Source organism: Hylobates moloch, unplaced genomic scaffold (genome assembly GCF_009828535.3).
Source record: "Hylobates moloch isolate HMO894 unplaced genomic scaffold, HMol_V3 SCAFFOLD_22, whole genome shotgun sequence".
In the NCBI taxonomy this organism is placed as follows: Eukaryota; Metazoa; Chordata; class Mammalia; order Primates; family Hylobatidae; genus Hylobates; species Hylobates moloch.
The window spans coordinates 6,746,901-6,767,520 of NW_026652297.1; the positions used below are offsets into that span (position 1 = coordinate 6,746,901).

Sequence of the window (20,620 nt, forward strand, 5' to 3'; positions counted from 1 at the left end):
ATTAGTGGAATAACTGTTTTTTCTCATGTTGGTGTCATGAGGGGAACAGGGAGCTCTTTGGTCACATTTGCAAATTGAATTTTGGGAGTAAGGAAAACTAGTGAGCATGTGCCTGTCCGATTAGCAGGTAGACACATGTAGGTAGAGGATCCACAGAGGAAGAAGAGACCTTGTGCAAGGCAAAACTGGAGATGCAAATCATAAAAAGATGAGAAGGAGTGCTGAAAGGGGTGTCTTGTACCCGGACTCTTAGGGCGGGTACAAGCTAGGACGGCAGCCATCAGAGGTTGTAATGCGGACTGATGGGGTAACTGTGTAGAGGGGGAGGTTCAATTTTCGTGGGGTAGGAGAAAACATTGAGTGTCTATGAGTAAACTTTCACTGTTATTTATGGGGCTGGGTATAAGTAAACAAGAAGAGGGCCTGGGAGGAGAGTCTGATGAGCAAGGGGAAGGTAGCCAAGGATGGAGTAAAATACAGGATAAGTGTCTTCCTAAGCAATAATTACTGCTAATGTTTTTAAGTTTGCCAGTATTGATAGAGGGCTTATCTGTAATACGGAGCTGGAAGGCTCCAATTGTTTCAGTGATGTGTGTAGTTAGGCCTTGGAGATAAAGCATGAAGGAACATCGAGAAGGTGAAAGGTTACCCAGGGGAATTCCAGTGGGTCTTTGCTGAGAGATACATAAAGGAGCGGCCACAGGAATAGTAGTTTGTGTTGTGAGGGGTCCAAATAAGGGGGGAGTAGAGTTGATATAAGGAGAAAGGTTTTTTAAGTAAGTGTGGAGGAGGACGGCAGCTTGTTGATGTAAAATGTCTTGGGAGGTCGTGCTGGGCCTGTCTAGAAAGTAAAGAATTTCTTCAGGTGGGTAAAGGTGAGGGCTGTTAAAGGAAGTTCAGGGTGTAGGGAGACAGGAGATGTTGCCCATTCTGTCTGTAAGGCGGGGACAGCTGTGTAGGCGCTGGAAGAAAGGGAAATGCAAAGCCAGCAATTGTTCACTAAGAAGGGACTAGAAACGGCTAGGAGAGAGTGAGTAAGGTTGATAGTGTGGTGGAGATAGCTGGGGAGAGATAGAGGGTGGCATAAGGATGGGAATGAGAGTAACAGTGAGTATAAAAGTAAAGAATAGAACTTCATCAGGGTGAAAGTATTGGAGGGTGCCCTGCCAGCAAAGATCATCTATCCACTTTAAGAGGGAGTTAAGAGTGGCAGTTTGGGGATAGCACCAGGAGATATCAGCTGTGATGGCTTGGAGAAACAGTGTAAACCAGCAGTGTAAACAAGAGTAGGGCATTTATAAGTAGTAGAGAATGATGAATAAAACTAGACAGAAGACAGTAGGGATGACTAGTTTTGGGGGCTCTCCAAGTAGTGGGGGTGACTGCATAAAGCCCTGTTGAAAAAGTAGGGTAAGGACGAACAGACCTAATAGAATGAAGGGAGGTATTAGGCTCATAAGGGTTGTTACTGTTCTTCAGAAATGCAAGTGAGTTTAAGGGAAGTCGGGGAGAGTACTTGTGACTTCCAGGAGGAAGAAGGGGGATTAGGCTGGCTGTCCGATGGACACAGCTTTATTCTGGAATGGTGAACCCAGTGGGGAGGATCCTGCAGGCAGACGGCAGTTGGGGTACTATAGATGACTAGGTAGGGTCCAGTCCATCAAGGTTGTAGAGTTTGAGGGGTCAGATTTTAACAAGAACTGATCATCCAGCTAGGGTGTCTTCATATGGCTGAGAATCTGGAGTAGGCAAGAGATTAGCAGCCTGGTGAATTTCCTGTCTAGCCTACTGGAGGACTGGAGGATAGTCACCTAGAGGGCTGGTGTCTGGGACGAGGTTGGGGCCGAGTAAGAAAGTGCATCCATATAAAAGTTCAAATGGACTGTACCCTGTAGCATCTCGAGGACAGGCTCAAATTCTGAGACAGGCAAAAGGTAAAAGTACTGTCCAGTCCTTTTTAAGTTGGAGGCTCAGCTTGGTGAGGTGTGTCTTTAAAAGACCATTAGTCCATTCTACCTTTCTTGAAGATTGAGGATGGTAAGGGATATGAAGATTCCACTGAATACCAAAAGCCTGAGAAACTGCTTGGGTAATTTAACTAGTAAAGGCTGGTCCGTTATCGGATTGTATAGAGGGGGGAAGGCCAAACCAAGGAATTCTGTCTGACAGAAGGGAAGAAATGACCGCGGTGGCCTTCTCAGACCCTGTGGGAAAGGCCTCTACCCATCCAGTGAAAATGTCTACCCAGACCAAGAGGTGTTTCAGTTTCCTGACTGGAGGCATGTGAGTAAAGTCAATGTGCCAGTCCTGGGCAGGGGCAAATCCCCGAGCTTGATGTGTAGGGAAGGGAGGGCGCCTGAACAATCCCTGAGGGGTAGTAGAATAGCAGATGAAACACTGAGAAGTGATTCCCTTGAGGATAGATTTCCACGATGGAAAGGAAATGAGAGGTTCTAAGAGGCAGGCTAGCAGCTTATAACCTACATGGAAGAGGTTATGAAATGACGACAGAATAGAATGGGCCCGTGAGGCTGGAAGGAGATACTTTCCTTGGTCCAAGAACCATTTGCCTTGTGTGGAAAGAGATTGATAGGTGGAAGTTTCAGTGGGGGAGTAGGTGGAAGTGACCGATGAGGAGGAGAAAAACTGGCCGTGAGGGACAGAAGTTGGAACACTAGCTGCTTCTTTAGCTACCTTATCAGCATAAGCATTGCCTAGAACAATGGGATCTGACGCCTTTTGATGGCCTTTGCAGTGAATGACTCCAGCTTCCTATGGAAATAAAGCGGCCTTGAGAAGAGTTTTTATTAAAAAAGACATTAATGATGGAGGACACTTGTGTAGTGAGGAAACTTCTTTCAGCCTATATAACAGCATGGTGGTGCAGGATATGGAAGGCACATTTAGAGTCAGTATAAATATTGACACGTAGCCCCTTTGCAAGAGTGAGGGCCCGAGTTAAGGCAATGAGTTCGGCTTGCTGAGAGGTAGTGGAGGGGGGCAGAGCAGTAGCTTCAAGGATGGATGTGGAAGATATATAGCATAGCCTGCCTTTGCTGGTGAGTGGCGATTAGGCCTGGTGGAGCTGCCATCAATAAACCAAATGTGATCAGGGTGAGGAACAGGAAAGAAGGAAATACGGGGAAATGGGGTGAATGTCAGGTGGATCAGAGAGATACAGTCATGGGGGTCAGGTGTGGTATCCAGAATAATGTGGGAGGCCGGATTGAAGTCTGGGCCAGGAACAATGGTAATTGTGGGAGTCTCAAAAAAGAGTGAGTATAACTGAAGGATCTGGGGAGCAGAAAGCATATGCATCAAGTGTGAGGAAGAAAATAGATTTTGGAAGTTATGAGAGCTGTAGAGAGTGAGTTGAGCATAGCTTGTGATTTTGAGAGTCTCTAAAAGTATTAGGGCGGTGGCAGCCGCTGCATGGAGACATCACGGCCAGTCTAAAACAGTAAGGTCAAGTTGTTCGGACAAAAAGTCTACAGGGCACGGTCCTGGTACTTGTGTAAGAATTCCAACTGCACAGCCCTGCACTTCAGCTGTGTGTAATGAAAAGGATTGGGATGAGTCAGGGAGAGCTAGTGTGGGAACAGTCTCTAAAGCTGTCTTCAAGGAATGGAAAGAGGAGTGAGGAAAGGACTTAGGATCTATGGGGTCAGCTAGGTTTCCTTTTGTGAGTTTATATAATGGGTTTGTTAGGATGGCAAAACCAGGTATCCAAAGGTGAAAGTATCCAACCATGCCTAGGAAGGAAAGGAGTTGTTGTTGTATAGAAGGTGTTGGGGTTTGAGAGATTAGTTGGACACAATCAGCAGGGAGAGCACGTGTGTTTTTATAAAGAATTATGCCGAGGTAGGTAATGGATGGAGAAGAAATTTGAGCTTTGGAGGGGTATACTCAATATCCTTTGGAGAATAAATGTTGAAAGAGCAGGAGGGTGTCTTGTTAGGAAGATTCAAAGGAGGGGCTACAAAGTAGAAGGTCATCAATATATTGAATAAGGTGAGAAGTGGAGGGGTGGAAAGAAAGTAAATCATGAGAAAGAGCTTGGCTGAAGTAATGAGGGCTGTCCCTGAAGCCTTGTGGCAGCACAGCCCAGGTAAGCTACTGGGACTGATGGGTGTCAGGGTCAGTCCAGGTAAAAGCAAAGAGAGGCTGGAATGAGTGGTGCAGGGGAATAGTGAAAAAAGCATCTTTAAGATCAAGAACGGAATAGTGAGTTGTGGAGGAAGGTATTGAAGACAAAAGAGTATATGGGTTTGGCACCACGGGGTGGATAAGTAAAATAATTTGGTTCATAAGGCGCAGATCCTGAACTAACTTGTAAGACTTGTCCGGTTTCTGGACAGGTAAAATGGGGGAATTGTAAGGAGAATTTGTAGGCTTTAAAAGGCCATGCTGTAACAGGCAAGTGATAACAGGCTTTACTCCTTTTAAAGCGTGCTGTGAGATGGGATATTGGCATTAAGCAGGGTAAGGGTGATTAGGTTTTAATGGGATGATAAGGGGTGCATTATTGGTCACCAAGGAGGGAGTAGAGGTGTCCTATACCTGTGGATTAAGGTAGGGAGATACAAGGGGAGGATGCGAAGGAGGCTTTGAACTGGGGAAAAGGCAGCAACGAGGTGTGGCTGTAGCCCAGGAATAGTCAGGGAAGCAGATAATTTAGTTAAAGTGTCTCGTCCTAATAAGGGAGCTGAGCAGGTGGGGATAACTAAAAAGGAGTGCTTAAAAGAATATGGTCTAAGTTGGCACCAGAGCTGGGGAGTTTTAGGAGGTTCAGAAGCCTGGCCATCAATACCCACAACAGTTATGGAGGCAAAGGAAACAGGCCCTTGAAAAGAAGGTAATGTGGAGTGGGTAGCCTCCGTATTGATTAAAAAGGGTACAGACTTACCCTCCACTGTGAGAGTTACCCAAAGCTCAGTGTCCTGATGGTCTAGGGGGCTTCCAAGGTGATCAGGCAGCAACAATCTTCAGCCGCTAAGCCGAGAAGATCTGGGAAGGAGTCAGAGAGCCTTGGGCCAGAGTTCCAGGGGCTCTGGGAGTGGCTGCCAGGTGAGTTGAACAGTCCGATTTTCAGTGGGGTCCCACACAGATGAGACATGGCTTAGGAGGAATCCTGGGCTGTGGGCATTCCTTGGCCCAGTGGCCAGATTTTCGGCACTTGTAGAAAGCTCCTGGGGGAGGAGGTTCTGGAGGAATTCCTGTCAGCTGCGGTTCAGGCATTTGGATTTCTTGTGTGCTGGAGATGTGGCTGGGGTTTGTCTCACAGTGGAGGCAAGGAATTGCAGCTCAGAAATACATTGCTACTTGGCTGCCTCTACTATACTATTGTACACCTTGAAGGTGAGGTTAATTAAGTCCTGTTGTGGGGTTTGAGGGCTGGAATTTAATTTTTGAAGCTTTATTTAATGTTGGGAGAGGATTGGGTAATAAAATGCATATTGAGAATGAGATGGCCTTCTGGCCCCTATGGGTCTAGGGCAGTAAAGCGTCTAAGGGTTGTTGCCAAATGGGTCATGGACTGTGCTGGGTTTTTATATTTGATGAAAAACAGCCTAAATTCTAACTGATTTGGGAGAGGTCAGATAAAGAAAAAGGAGCATTAACCTTGACTATGCCTTTAGCTCCAGCCACCTTTTTAAGAGGAAATTGCTGGGCAGGTGGGGGAAGGCTAGTCATGGAACAAAACCATAAGCTGCACCAGGTGTGAGGAGGGGAGGTGATAAAAGGATTATAGGGTGGAGGAGCGGAGGCTGAGGAAGAATTGAGACCTGGCTCAGCCTGGCGAGGAGCAGCCTGGGGAGAAGGGGAGAGGTCAGATGGTTCTGTAGAAAAGGAAGATTGGAAAGACTCAGCGACGCTTGGGGTTGGGACTGAGGGGACAGGCGGGAGGGAAAGAAGCAAGATTTGGGACGAATTGTGTGGGAACAGACTAGGGAGGGACCGATGTGTAAAAGAATGCCTGGACATCAGGCACCTCAGACCGTTTGCCCATTTTACAACTAGAATTATCTAGATCTTGTAGGATGGAAAAATTGAAAGTGCCGTTTTTCTGGCTGTTTGGAACCACTGTCGAGTTTGTATTGGGGTCAAGTGGCATTGCAGAAGAAAATAAGATGCTTAGATTTTAGGTCAGGTGAGAGCTGAAGAGGTTTTAAGTTCTTGAGAACACAGGCTAAGGGAGAAGAAGGAGGAATGGAGGGTGGAAGGTTGCCTATAGTGAAGGAGGCAAATTTAAAGAGAAGGGTAGAGACATGGAGAAGGGTGTGGGGAGCAGCCCTGGGCAGCCAAAGCAGGTGTCCCCGCAATTGACTTGCCACCAAGGGAATGTGGGTGAATGACCAAGGCAGGTGTCCCTGCGGTGATCAGACACGAATGGAATGTGGGTGAATAATCAGGCAGGCATCCCCACAGTGATTAAACACCAAGGGAAGACTGTCTTCCCCGAGTCCGTGACTGGCGCCAGAGTTTTGGGGTCCACGGATAAAATGTGTCTCCTTTGTCTCTACCAGAAAAGGAAAGGAACTGAAATTAAGAGAAGGGAGAGATTGAAGTGTGGCGCCAAGATTGAGAGGAGAAAGAGGTTGAGGGATAGTGAGAGAGGTTGGAGAAGAGAGTAAAGAGAGGCCGCTTACCTGATTTAAAATTGGTGAGATGTTCCTTGGGCTGGTTAGTCTGAGGACCAGAGGTCGTAGGTGGATCTTTCTCACGGAGCAAAGAGCAGGAGGACAGGGGATTGATCTCCCAAGGGTGGTCCCCTGATCCGAGTCACGGCACCAAATTTCACACGCGTCTGTGTGAAGAGACCACCAAACAGGCTTTGTGTGATCAATAAGGCTTTTTAATCACCTGGGGGCAGGTGGGCTGAGTCCCAAAAGAGAGTCAGTGAAGGGAGATATGGGTGGGGCCGTTTTATAGGATTTGGGTAGGTAGTGGAAAATTACACTCAAAGGGGGTTGCTCTCTGGTGGGCAGGGGCGGGGGACACAAGTTGCTCAGTGGGGGAGCTTTTGAGCCAGGATGAGCCAGGAGAAGGAATTTCACAAGGTAATGTCATCAGTTAAGGCAGGAACAGGCCATTTTCACCTCTTTTGTGGTGGAATGTCATCAGTTAAGGCAGGAACCGGCCACTTTCACTTCTTTTGTGATTCTTCACTTGCTTCGGGCCATCTGGACATAAAAGTGAAGGTCACAGGGGATACGATGGCTTAGCTTGGGCTCAGAGGCCTGACATTCCTGCTGCCTTATATTAATAAGAAAAATAATATATATATATTATATACATATATATAAAAAGACATTTTTCTCAGAGAGATTTCATTGAGTTTTTGTTGTTGTTAGCTGTAGTGTGGAAGTATGTAGATTTTACATTTAGAAGCTACAGTTATACTGTATGAATTTCCAAATTTTCATTTTCTCCTACCTTCATCTCTGCCAAGTTAATAGTTAATATGCCTCACACAGGCTTAGCAAAAGCAATTACAACTGTTTTTTGAAACATATTTTTTTAATGACCCAAAGGAGCATCATTCTAACTATACTTTTTTTCCTTTCTGGCAGATGACATTTGATCCAGAAATCTTCTTCAATGTTTTACTGCCACCAATTATATTTCATGCAGGATATAGTCTAAAGAAGGTAAATATATAGTGATCATCTTCTTCTTTTATCATTAAGTAGAGAATTTTACCAGCACTAATGAGAAACTGTTATTTTATGGGCTTCTCTATTTGGTAAGAGTATCATTATCTTAGATTTGTGATACAGATTCAAACCTGGCCTTCTAAACCTATTCTGTTGAATACAGGCCATTAGCCACATGTAACTATTGAGCTCTTGAAATGCGACTTGTCTGAATCGAGATGTTCTTTAAGTGTAAAATACACACTGAATTTTAAAGATTTTGTATTTATTAAAAGAATGTAAATATTTCCATAATGTTTTGTATTGATTTCATGTAGAAATGTTAGTATTTTTGATAGATTGGATTAAACAAAACATTATCAAAACATATTTCATCTTTTAAAAACATTTTAATGTAGCTACTAGAAAATTTAAAAATTTTTAAATATGTGGCTTGCATTATATTTCTATTGGACAGCATTATTCTGGATGATTGTAACCAAAGACTTCGGCTATTAATTAACATTGAGTTTATCCTTTAAAGTGAAAACTCAAGAATACGGTTGATGCTCATAGAGAGGAAAGTCCAGTTTTGCAGTTTCTATGCACTTGTCTAACAGTACTTGAGCACAGTCTGACTATGCACATTTTGTACATTAGTAATTCACATAATGGTTTAAGTACTGGCATCCCCTGAGCCACAGAGTGAGGCTCCAGCCTACATGGTTTTTGAGATGCAGAGGTGATGTGGCTGCTCTTCTGCTCCTCAGCTCCCACTCTAGGATTCCTGGGGCTTTCCTCCCCTTGAGCAGTCATCAAACAATTGTACTCAAACAATCTTCCTTCCTCCAGCCTCCCAAATTGCTGGAATTACAGGTGTGAGCCACCCACTAGGCTGCTGTAGATTTTTAAAGTTTATTTTCATCACATTCAGAAGACATAAAAGAGAAGTCAGACATTCAGTAAAATCAAAAGGCAACTTAAATCCCTTAGAATATTTGTTGTTGTTGTTGTTGTTGTTTTAATGCTAAAGGAGTTGCATTTACAACAAAACTTCATGAAAACTCTGTCTTCCATTATTGCCCCGATTCCGGCATAGACATTGCCCAGTTCCTTGCTTCCCTCTCAGGTCCAGCCAGTTCTGGGAGTTGTCTCTCTCATCCCTACCTACTCATCTTCCAGTGGGTTTTTTTTTTTTTTTTCTGTTTCTTGACTTTTCCCTCCAGTCCTTTGCAATGATAATCAGTTAATTCCCTATTAGCACAATAAGGCCAGGAATGAGGCTCTAAAACCAAAATTTGCCTAAACAGTGAGGGGTCTGTGAACTGCATACATTTATTTTTATTTTCTGTTGCACTAAGAAAAAATTCTGATGTACTCTATTAAATATCTTTTTTTCTCCCCAGAGACACTTTTTTCAAAACTTAGGATCTATTTTAACATATGCCTTCTTGGGAACTGCCATCTCCTGCATCGTCATAGGGTAAGTGACATTCGGAGCTCAAGTTGCAGGTGGCTGTGGGGTCTGTGATCTGTGTGAGGGATCTAACACTTCCAGGATTCTTGCTGGCTGGGAAAATTTTCTTTTTTTTAGTATATCACATATTTGTACGTTTTTTCTGACTTAATTCCACGGCTTCTGACAAATACAAGGCTTCAAATCCAAGCAAACTAGAGGATTGCTGGACTTTCTCGTGAGTTCTGGACTTCTGACTTAGGGAATGTGGATCACTTGCCTTGAGATATGTGAAGCGCTTTGCATTCTTCTTTTAGTTTGAATAATGCCGATATGCTCACTGCATTCTTTTTGTCTTCTATTGAGGGACTTTACCTGTATTTGGCAGGAGTGCAAAAGTAACTATATGCCAAGAGTTTTCTTTCTAAAGGAAAGTTTACAAGACAGCAGTCTGAAACAGATGTGTCCAAATATCAACAGAGTTGCTTACTACTGGAATAGCTTTTCAGTTAATACCCTGTAGAATGCAGACTCTTTTTTTCATTGTATTTTCTTGATTATGCTACTGAGCCCTAAGTCACACTTTATACACTCTGGCTTGCAGCTCATCATAAAGCAAAATGTGGTCCCAAATGGTGAAGGCAATCCAGCCTCTGATAATCCCGTCCAATACATTAAAGCTCCACTGCAGAAAAAAAAAAATGTCCAGGTACTATGACTGTGATGATGCAGATGTCTTCAATTGTCTGATACAGTCAACTCTACCCTTGATTTTTACTGTCTACAGCTGTTATAACCCAGAACAAGAAACTGATGCTAAAAATACACACAGTTCATGCCTCCATCCCTTCTCTTATGGAGTTTCTAGTGTGTGTCAATTGAGACCAAGGAAGTGTCAGGTGATGTCTTTACTTGTGCCTGTAAGCAGAGGGATTTTGTGTTGAATGCACTGCTAAATTTCTGTGGAGTTGAGCCTAGAACAAGTCAGGCTATGTTATATAAAAATATTCAGAATGGTTTAAGGCAGTGAGAAAATTAAAGATTTTAGCATCTGAAAAGGGAGGTTTGCAAGCCTATAGATTAGGGAGCCCTATTAAGTTTGGACACTTAAATGGTCTTTAAACTGTGAGTGACCTGAGAGACACAGGGTACTTGATCCTTTTTAAAGCATGTTCTAGGAGGGCTTTTCTGTTCTGTGAGTGTGCAATAGCTAAATATTCACATTTCTAAACTTTGCAGGGGCCTGAGAGATCTGTGTAACTACAGCCTCTCATTCTGAAGATGAGACATCTTGAATAAGTAGTTGGCTCAATCTTATCATCTCTGAGAATCAGGGCCATTGTCAAAACAGAACTCAGAACTTCTGCTTCTGATATAGCAGGTCTTCACCCTCTCTTCCTTTAGCAATTTCCCTTGAATTCCTAAGCATCCCTATACATTGTTTCTACACATTGAGAGAGGGTTCTGAGACATGTGGACTCACAACAAATGTTCCTTGGTTAATAGTAAAGATTTATTTTAGTGGTTCTATAATATGGGGTCTTGAAATTTATAATGGAGCCAAATTCTAAACTCTTGGACAATGCTGCCAAATTATAGAATAGCAAGTTTTTATTGTTACCTCATTTCTTTGGTACAACTGGTTTTAAGTATATTTAAGTGCATTTATTTATATTATATGCTTTCACTATCATGAAAAATCTAAATTCTTTCTTAGATCTTTCAATATCATTTTTTTAGAAAGCACCAATATATACTCTGTGTGTGTGTGTGTGTGTGTGTGTGTGTGTTGTATTGTATATAATTGCCTTTATCTAAAACATTTCAATTTAAGAGATCCAGTGATTTTCATTTAATGGTGTTGAGAACCTATTTTGATTTATTTTAAGACAAGATTTTAAATTGTTGGTTGTCCAACAACTTATAATGGAAAGTCATGTGAATAAAAGAGTAGTCCTAAGAAACATTTGACCCCTAGGAGGTAATGGGTGACTTTACACTTGTCTTATGGGCAAAAATGAGGGAAGAGTATTGGCAAGTCCAATTGTTTTGGGAGCCATATTATAAGAAACAAGAATTTACTTTTATGCTGCCAGTCTCGATATATAGAAGAAGAGGGCACATACTTAAATTCAGATCAAACTGACACTTTCGTAACTTGGTAACTTCCGTTATATGAGATACAATCAAACTATAGAAAATGACTGGCTGTATTTCTCTTATAAATAAATGGTGACAAGAACAACAACAATTTATGGAGTGCTTGATACATATCATGCCCTTTTTAAAAGTACTTTGCATGGATTATCCATTTAATCCTCAAAATAATCCTATTAAGTAGATACTATTTATTACCCTCATTTAACAGATGAAACAACTGAGGTTTAAAAAGAGTAACACAGTGGTAAGTAATAGAGCTGGGATTAGTAACTAAATTGTTTGGCTCCAGAGTCAAATTCTTAATGCCAAAAACCTGCTTTACTTCTGTTTGTTGAATATTAGCACCAAAAAAAATGAAATTGTATAAATCAATCAAGATTCATCAACACACTGCATTTCTTCATTATCCCAGTAGGAGTTCTCATAGACATGGGAGATTTTTATTTGGGAAGTCCATCCAAAAAGAATTCACATTTTTAAGGGATGGCCTGAGTTTATGCAAATATACTCAGACTTGCATGAAATGGGCAGGGAGAGGGATTCAGAATAGAAGTTAGATCAAACTCTTTGAGAATAATTTCATAGAGGAAGTGGATCCTGGGCAGACATTTAGTGGAGAAGGATAAAGAAGTCAGATTTTCCATGCCATTAAGTGCATTAGTTATGGTGGGTGCCAGGAACGTTGTGCAAGGTTCCAGGATGGAGAGTAGGTTTCATATAGCAGTGCCAGAGAATGTGGGAATGAAAATGCTAGAGAGTCAGCTGACAAAAGGCCATGAAGTCCAGCATCCAAAATGTATGAGAACATGAAGGCCATGGAGAGAGATTGTGGAACATGAATGAAACTCTGCTAGTGGGCTGTGACCTTCTGTAGCTAAGCAATATTGGTTTTAGCTGGACTCAGATGCTTTACAGGCATGAAGATCATTGGGTTTATTTGCATGAACAAGGTCTTTAAGTTTTATTAGTTTCATATCATTTCAGAAATTAGATGTAAACCATTTTTCATATTGCATGGGAAAGTTTAACAATATTCCTTCTGGCAAAAAAGTGGAAGAAACCTTTTTTTATTTCAATGATGGATTGCTCGGAAAGAATTCACCTACCTTCTCTAGTACCCTCCCCCATTTTATCACTTGAGAAGTAGTATCTTACATCCGTCTCCTTCTAAAAAGAAAAGTCCATGTGTTTGAAATATTTCTGTATTCATGTCCTCCATCTTGGGGAACTATTCTTTGATCTTTGACTCTATGTCTCCACCCTATATGCCATGCCAGTATATCACAATGACAACCTAGCTGAAGCTCACTGTCAGCACATACATTTTGTTCTAAGAACACTTTAGTACCTGTGAAATGCTTCTTTTTAAGAGCAACAAAAATTATATTCTCTTAGTTTCTCTGTTATTGAAGGATTAAAACAAATTCCACAGTTTCAAAAATATTTAAAGAAAGGGACATTAATCTAAATGATCAGGAATGGAGAATTAATTTTAAGAATACCTCATTTAAAAATTTTCTTTCCATGTGCCAGACACTGACTTATGCTTTTTACATGTATTATCTCATTTTATCTTATACTACCCCTATGAGGTAAATACTGTTATTATCATCATTTTACATATGAAGATGCTATAGTTGAGACTTGTCCAAGATTATACAGTAAGTGGTAGTAAATTCAGAGCCAGTCTGACTCTAGAACACATGCTCTTAGAATCTCTTTGTTCTTCTCCTCCTCCTAAAATGACACTTAGTGTGTCCTGCAGTTTGCATGAAATGGGCAGTATATATCAGTAATTATATCTGTCTGACAAACTAAGACCTCAATAATTTCAGATTCTTACATTTATCATTATGGTTAGAAATCATGAAAAATCTAAATATTTCAGAATTGGCTGTGATTGTAATTGCAAACAGGAAATCAAGCCTGTCTTTTCTTACTGAAGGTGGTTGGAGGGATGATATGAATCCATTTTACTTGCTTAATGTATTAGTCCACTCTCATGTTGCAGTGAAGAAATACCTGAGACTGGGTAATTTATAAAGAAAAGAGGTTTAATTGACTCACAGTTCTGCATGGCTGGGGAGGCTTCAGAAAACTTACAATCATGGCAGAAGGCACGTCTTCACAGGGCGGCAAGAGAGAGAATGAGAGCAAAGCAGGGAAGAGCCCCTTATAAAACTATCAGATCTCATGAGAACTCACTCACTATCATAAGAACAGCATGGGGTACCACCCCCATGATTTAATCACCTCCCACAAGGTCCCTCCCCCAACATATGGGGATTATAATTCAGATTACTATTCAACATGAGATTTTGGGTAGGGACACGGCCAAACCATATCAGCTAGAATGCTGGACTCGGTAACTCACTCAGGAAAACACGGATTTATAAATATTATGAGGTTGTTTACATTATTCATACAAACATTCTTGAGAAGTATTGATTTCTCATTGGGCTTCTTGAATATACACAGCGTAGGGCTGTGCCTGACACCCCTCCCCATCTGTCCATGAGGCATAGGAGTGAGGGGGGCTGTGTGGACGCTCTCCCTCTGCCCTCTTGTGTGCCACTGTGCCTGGTCAACTGGGGACCTTGAGACCTAAGTGCCCTTGGAACAGGTTCTGGAAACTTCTTAACTAGGGTAGATATGGTGAGTCTCAGTAGCCTCAAAATGCTGACTTCTAAACCTGGATGATCGGACACGTTTACTTGTCTAGAACCCAAACCTGAGGATGTGTCCTTCATAAATGGAGGCCAATCTGTACCTCAGTGCCTTGCTTAAGCTCTAACCCTGGAAAGAGAATGATTTAGAACAGGGTTTCTAACCCAGGGAAGAGTGACCCTGAGATGGTACATGTAAGGATTTCAGGGAAGCAGAGAATTTTTCGTGGGAGACAGTCTGCATTGATCCCATTTCATCAGATTCTCTAGGAAGCTGCAATCCACAAAAGCACAGAACTAGTATGTTTTCCAAGAGCCTGAGCAAAGAGAAAGTCAGGACGTGAGAACTTTACGTATCTCCTTGTTTAGCAAGAACTAAAGGCTTCTCTAGGATGCACTCAGGGTGGCTATAAAGTATGGAGATATGCATGCTATGATTTTACCATGTACTGTGAGGTAATAAAAATAAACTACTTATTATGTATCTGTCTGTGTTCCCAGACTTGGTGGCCATCTTGTATATATACCTAATAGTGGATGTGCTGAGTTTTAGAGTCGAGAAATGAATTTATTTTTTCAAAATATGCCAAATTGTTTTCCAAAGTACTGGTATCAATTTTCCCTCTTAATTTTTGCCAATCTAGTAAGTATGAAATAACATTTTATTTTCTTCTTTTGTATTTCCTTGGTTGTTAATAAAGTTGTTTACATTTTTGTATGATACCTTTTCAAGCTTTTTGTCCATTTTTCTATTGAGTTGTTTTGTCATATTTTCATTAATTTGCCAGAGTTCTTTATATGTTCTTCATAACAATCTATACTCATTTATTTTGCAAATATTTTTTCTTAGTTTGTCTCTTATACTTTTACTTCATACATGCTTATGCATTATGTACTTCATACATGCCTATGCATGATGTACTTCATCAGAGATGATGTCTTTTTTTTTTTTTTCTTTTTTTGACGGAGTCTCACTCTGTCGCCCAGGCTGGAGTACAATGGCGTGATCTCACCTCACTGCAACCTCCACCTCCAAGGTTCAAGCAATTCTCTTGCCTCAGCTTCCCAAGTAGCTGGGATTTACAGGCATGCACCACCACACCCAGCTAATTTCGTACTTTTAGTAGAGATGGGGTTTCACCGTGTTGGCCAGGCTGGTCTCGAACTCCTGACCTCAGGTGATCCACCCACCTCGGCCTCCCAAAGTGCTGGGATTACAGGCGTGAGCCACCATGCCCTGTCCATACATGATGTCTTTTAGTGAATAGAAGTTCTCGATTTTAATGCTGTCAAATTTACAAATATTTTCCTGTGTGGTTGGAATTTTTGTATTTTGTTAATAAGTCCTCCCCTACCTCAAAGTCAGAAAGATATTCTCTTCTAAAGTGTTTTAAAGTTGTGCCCTTTACAGTGAATTCATTCCCTGGAACTGATTTTTGTATACAATACAAAGGTAACATCCAATTAATTATTTTTCCTCCAATGGATAACTAATTACACTAATACCACTTATTGTGTTAGTCCTGCCTTTTCTCAGGATCTACAACACCTCTTCTATAATATATTGTGGTGTCTGTTTCTAGACTTTTTATTTTATTGATTTATAATCTATCCCTGCACCAATACCATACTTTCAATTATTTTAACTTCATAATAAGTCTGTATCTCTTGTAGGATAAGACAGAGAGGATCTTCTTCTTCAGGAGTACCTTGTCTGTTATTACTGTAGTTCTTTACTGTTTCATATAAATTCACTCCAATATATATATTTATGAGTATATATATTTACATTTATAAGTATATTCTTATATAATTCATTTGTATTTGTATACCTTATAACTATTTCTAAGTATTTTTCTTACAGACCCACTTACATGTGAGCACTAGGAGACATGTATAAGGATATTTGTAGCAACGCTCCACAATAGCAAAAACTTGGAGACACTCAGATTCTATTAACAGAATAGGCAAATAAATTCACATAACATAATATTACACAGCAGTGAAGAACAGTGAAATAAAGTCATCTATGATGACATGGATAAATTTCAAAAACAATGTAAAAGAAACAAATCAAGTCCTGTAATATCACATGTAATATGGTATCTTTTCAAAATGTTCACAGATGACCAAGATAAAACAATTTTGTTTAAGCATGCAAGCATGTATGGAGGTGTCAAGGTATATATGCATGTATGTAGTTAAGTAGGGGAATTAAAACAAAATTCAATGGTATGATTATTCTTGGGGAGAGGCAAAAGAATGGAATGAAAAGAAGAAAATAAAGATAAGTGATTGATAATGTTCTGGCTCATGGGTTGGGGTGTGTTTCTAGGTATTCAAAATATTATTACAATTTATAATTGTGTATATCGTCTATATATTCTCTTGCATGTATCAATTATATTAAAAAGAAAATAAGAGAGACAACAAATGATAGGAGCTATTTAGTAGATTTATAAAACTCTGATTATGTTGCTTACTTCCATTTCTGGGAAACTCTGATTCTTCTGTTGTTTTCGTCTGTGTGTTTTAATAAGAACAACTCGGGTTGGCAGGCAGCAGCAGAGAGGAAAAAGTGCCAAGAGTGATGTCGCCAGTATTCCTGGTCAGTTCTTATCAGCTGCAGAGCCACTATATTTTCATTCTCTTTTCCCAGCTGTCTTCACCTCCTCTCTTGTTTCTCCCCTCTCCCTTCCCTTCTCTCCAAACCATGTCTTCTTCACTGCCCCCGGAGCCTACATCTGGGCTGCTGCTCTCTGTGATTCCCTTTTCAGCCAGCTGCAAAATAGCAGAGCTTAGGGAGGCTATGTTGAGTTAGGCTGGAAGGCCCCAGGCTTTCTCTGTGCATTCATTTACTCTCTGGATTCTGAGGGGGCACAGTTATAGCTGTCACTGGTGTCAAAGAGAAAAATAAATATATTGCTGCCCTGACACAGCCAAATAAGAAAAAATAATCTCTAATCTGTCAAGTACAACCCAAGCTGCATAGCAGTGTGGTTTCTCATATGCATATCACAGCATGCACGGGCTGTATTTCTGGCAGCAGAGAGGAGAGTGAAGTTTTGGGAAAAAGAAACAAAGGTAGAATGGAGAGGACTGTGGAGATCATCAGAGATGTAGTTTGGAGGTGAAAGAGGTGAAGCCATCAGAGCTGTGTGAGCCCGTGCATCATTCACCAATCTAACTGCCTATCACAATCTTGAAGATGTTACAATAAGAATAATAGCACAGGGGAGAGAAAAATGAAGCAAGTCCCAAGGGAATAAAAAAAGGGGAACAAATACTCCAAAATAGGAAATGTTGAAAAATGATATGTAAGATTGTTGTGGTAAAAAAGAAAAATGCCTAATAACATAAGAAAAATGTGTAAGAATAATTGAAGAGGACTCTATTCTGAAGGAGAATTTATCTGAGAAGTATGATTATTAAACAACCTATCCTAAGGATTCCAAATATGGGATTCCTTTTAAATAAAAAATTCAAGTCTTAGAATTACTCAGCTCACCTTTATTCTTCAGTACCCTCAGATAGTCATTTTTTTTCTTGATTTGACCAAAATCTGATGGATCTTGGTCCAGCCAAGTTACAGTAAATGTGACTGCTTCTACACACACACGCTCACACACATCAACTCCATTCAGATAAAAGGTAAAAAAAAAAAAAATCAGGGGAGTATATCAGTTACCTATTTCTACGTCACAAACTACCCCCAAAACTGAATGGGCTTAAGACAACAGTTGTTTTATTAGCTCACGATTCTATGGCTCAACAATTTAGGTTGGGCTCAGGTGGGCAGTTCTGTGGTTCTCATCTGAGGTCACCCATGTGACCACAGTCATCCAGTTCCTTGACTGGGCTGGATGGTCTAAGATGGGCCCACTCACCTGTCTGGTGATTGGTTCTGACTGTTGGCTGATTATTCTTGGGGGGGGGGGGGCGGGCACAGGTGGGATTGTTCATCTTTAATCCATGTAGCTTCTCATTCCCCAGTGGCTTCTTCATATGGTGCTCACAAGTCAGCATTCCAAGAGAGTGGGGACAGAAATGCAAGGCCTCTTGAGGTCCAGCCTCAGAAGCCAGACAACTTTGCTCTCACTGCTTTGTATTGGTCAAGTTATCACAAGGACAGCTGAGATTCAATACGTAGGGAAATAGGCTCCACCTCTTGCTGGGAAGTATAATAATGTCACATTGCAAAAGGGTAGGCAGACAGGGAGGGGAAGGATTATTGTAGCTGTCTTAATTCAGGCTGCTATAACGAAGTACCATAGACTGGTGTTTTATAAACAATGGATATTTATTTCTCACAGCTCTGGAGTCTAGAAGTCCTAGATCAGGGTGCTGGTATGGTAAGGTTCTGGTGAGGGCCCTCTTCATGATTGCAGATGAACAACTTCTAGTGTATCTTCACATGGTGGAAAGAAGATGAGAGAGCTCTCTGGATCCTTTTTATAAGGGCACTAATCTCATTCATGAGGGCTTATAACCTAATTACTTCCCAAAGGCCCTACCTCCTAATACAATCAGCTTGGGTGTTAGGATTTCAGTATAATAATTTTGGGGTGACACAAGCATTTATTCCATCACAGTAGCCATCTTTGCAAATAATCTACCATAAGAAGGGACTATAAAATACCTTCAGAGGTATCAAGGTAAGAACTTGCATTAGAAAATATGACTCAGGACTGGGCATGGTGATTCACGCCTGTAATCCCAGCACTTCAGGAGGCTGAGGAAGGCAGATCACTTGAGTCCAGGAGTTAGAGACCAGCCAGGGCAACATGGTAAAACCTCCATTCTCTAAAAAAAAAAAAAAAAAAAAAAAAAAAAAATTAAAAATTTTTAAGAAAGAAAAGAAAATAAGACTCAGAACCTGATGTGAAACCTCTGGCTACAAAAATGAAACATGCCAGAGTATCAAGTCGACCACAGAAGGGCTAACTCACTGCCCTCTTCCATTAGACATACTGACATTCCAGAACCAGCATATAGTGAATTCCTCCTGTTTTGACTTAAGTGATATATTTAGAACGATTTTATAAGTTCTTTATTTGGGTATAAAATTTGTGTAGGAAAATACATAAACCTAAAAGAAAGGGAGATAGAGAGCATGACTTAGTAAGTTTTTATGGTACCAAAGCAAAGGGTATTCACAGAAACTTGAACCCTGCTCAGCTGGAATGGAGAATTACGGGAAAGTTTTATTTAAGTTGATCACTTCAGTTGGTCTTTTTACCACTAGTGATGCAGAGAATGTGGAGGTGTGGCCATATTAGCTGTAATTGCAGCAACATCTCTGCTGAGGGAATCTCTTCCGTGGCTGCATTTTTCTTATCAATGGCAATTGTGTGAAGTCTGGTTTGCGTCTATGTGTGTCTGGCTGGTGCTGGTGCTTTGGGAAAGGATGGAGCTTTGGGGATGGTGAAAGCTTGATATTGGCATCTTATTTACTTTTCTTAAACAGTTGAAGAGAGACAAGTTTAAGGAGCTATGCCATATGGCCTTTATTACACCCTTCCTGGGCCTTGGAGAGTAATTTAAAAATGAAAATTCATGAATCTTTCAGCAAACTATAAACTACAATATTGCCAAAACTGTCAAACATAATTGTTTGCTCCTCTCTATTCTCTTTTCCTTTCCACCCCCAGAGGTAAATCTTATTCTGAATTTTATTACAGTTTTTTGATGTGCCTTAGAGCTTTATGAAAATAGTGTTTTATTCTGTGTTGCTAAGCCGTTTTCATTTTTCCCCATTTATGATTTTTATAAGATTCATCCATGTTATAATTTTAGCTGTAGTTCATCCACTTTAGGTTGATAACATACAAATATGTGAATATTCCATACTTTACCTATTGTCCTATTGATCAAGTGGTCAGTAAGTGCTGTGCCAGGGTAGGACTGCGAGACCACACTTAGGGGGCTAGGAGACACCTCTGGGGAAATGACTCCTCATCTGAGACCTTAAGTTTATTTCAAAAAGAGGGAACCAGGCAAAAATGCGAGAGAAGGAATCCAGGCAGAGGGAAGGCCCGTGGGAGGGCAGCGGTAAGGTAGAGCCTCAGTGTTGCCTGTTGTACCAGGAGGCCAGAGGATGGGTAGGAGGGGGTAGGAGATCAAGATGGAATGGAGGGCGGTGACAGCTCAGTACTTGAGACACGTGTTCTGCAGTTTGGACTTTCAAAAGCACGTATCCTCTGTTTAGCATCCTGTAGCCTGCATCCTACTCTGTAGGTTGTAGGATGCAAAACAGAGCATCTGCGCTTTTAACGGTCGTTCTGACCAGACGATGAAAACGGATATAAGGTAGCCAAGGCAGGAAGCGAGATAACAGTTAGGAGCGTATGAAAGTTTGAACCTGGATGCTGCTCGGTTGGATCTGAGAGCTGTTTGAATGATGGAACTGACAGAATATGGTCTTGGATCAGATGGGCAATTATCAATTTTCCAGCTTCAGCCGTAAGTTCATTCTGGCTTTGATTGTCAAATATATCACAATTTGGGCCTCATGTGCTACTTCTCTCCATCCTTTTGTATGTTCCCTACTAGGCTTAGCCTCTTAGTTATCATTTCTTAGTTTTTTATCAATAATTTTTAATTTCCAAATGAATCGATGAATTCATAAAAAGATTTGTAAAATGCATATCCTTTCACTGACGAAGAGATAGTAGAAATAACAAAAGTGACAACAAGAGCTA

General features: G+C 41.0%; 1 protein-coding gene across 1 annotated transcript in view; it reads left to right on the top strand.

Annotated features, from left to right (window-relative positions):
• The window catches only part of SLC9A9 (solute carrier family 9 member A9), a 593,042-nt gene that overhangs the window by 43,416 nt on the left and 529,006 nt on the right, over nucleotides 1-20,620 (top strand). Inside the window, exons 3-4 of the mRNA XM_058433501.1 lie at nucleotides 7,575-7,652; nucleotides 9,044-9,120. Coding sequence (XP_058289484.1) covers nucleotides 7,575-7,652; nucleotides 9,044-9,120 — 155 coding nt within the window. The remainder of the gene's footprint in view (nucleotides 1-7,574; nucleotides 7,653-9,043; nucleotides 9,121-20,620) is intronic.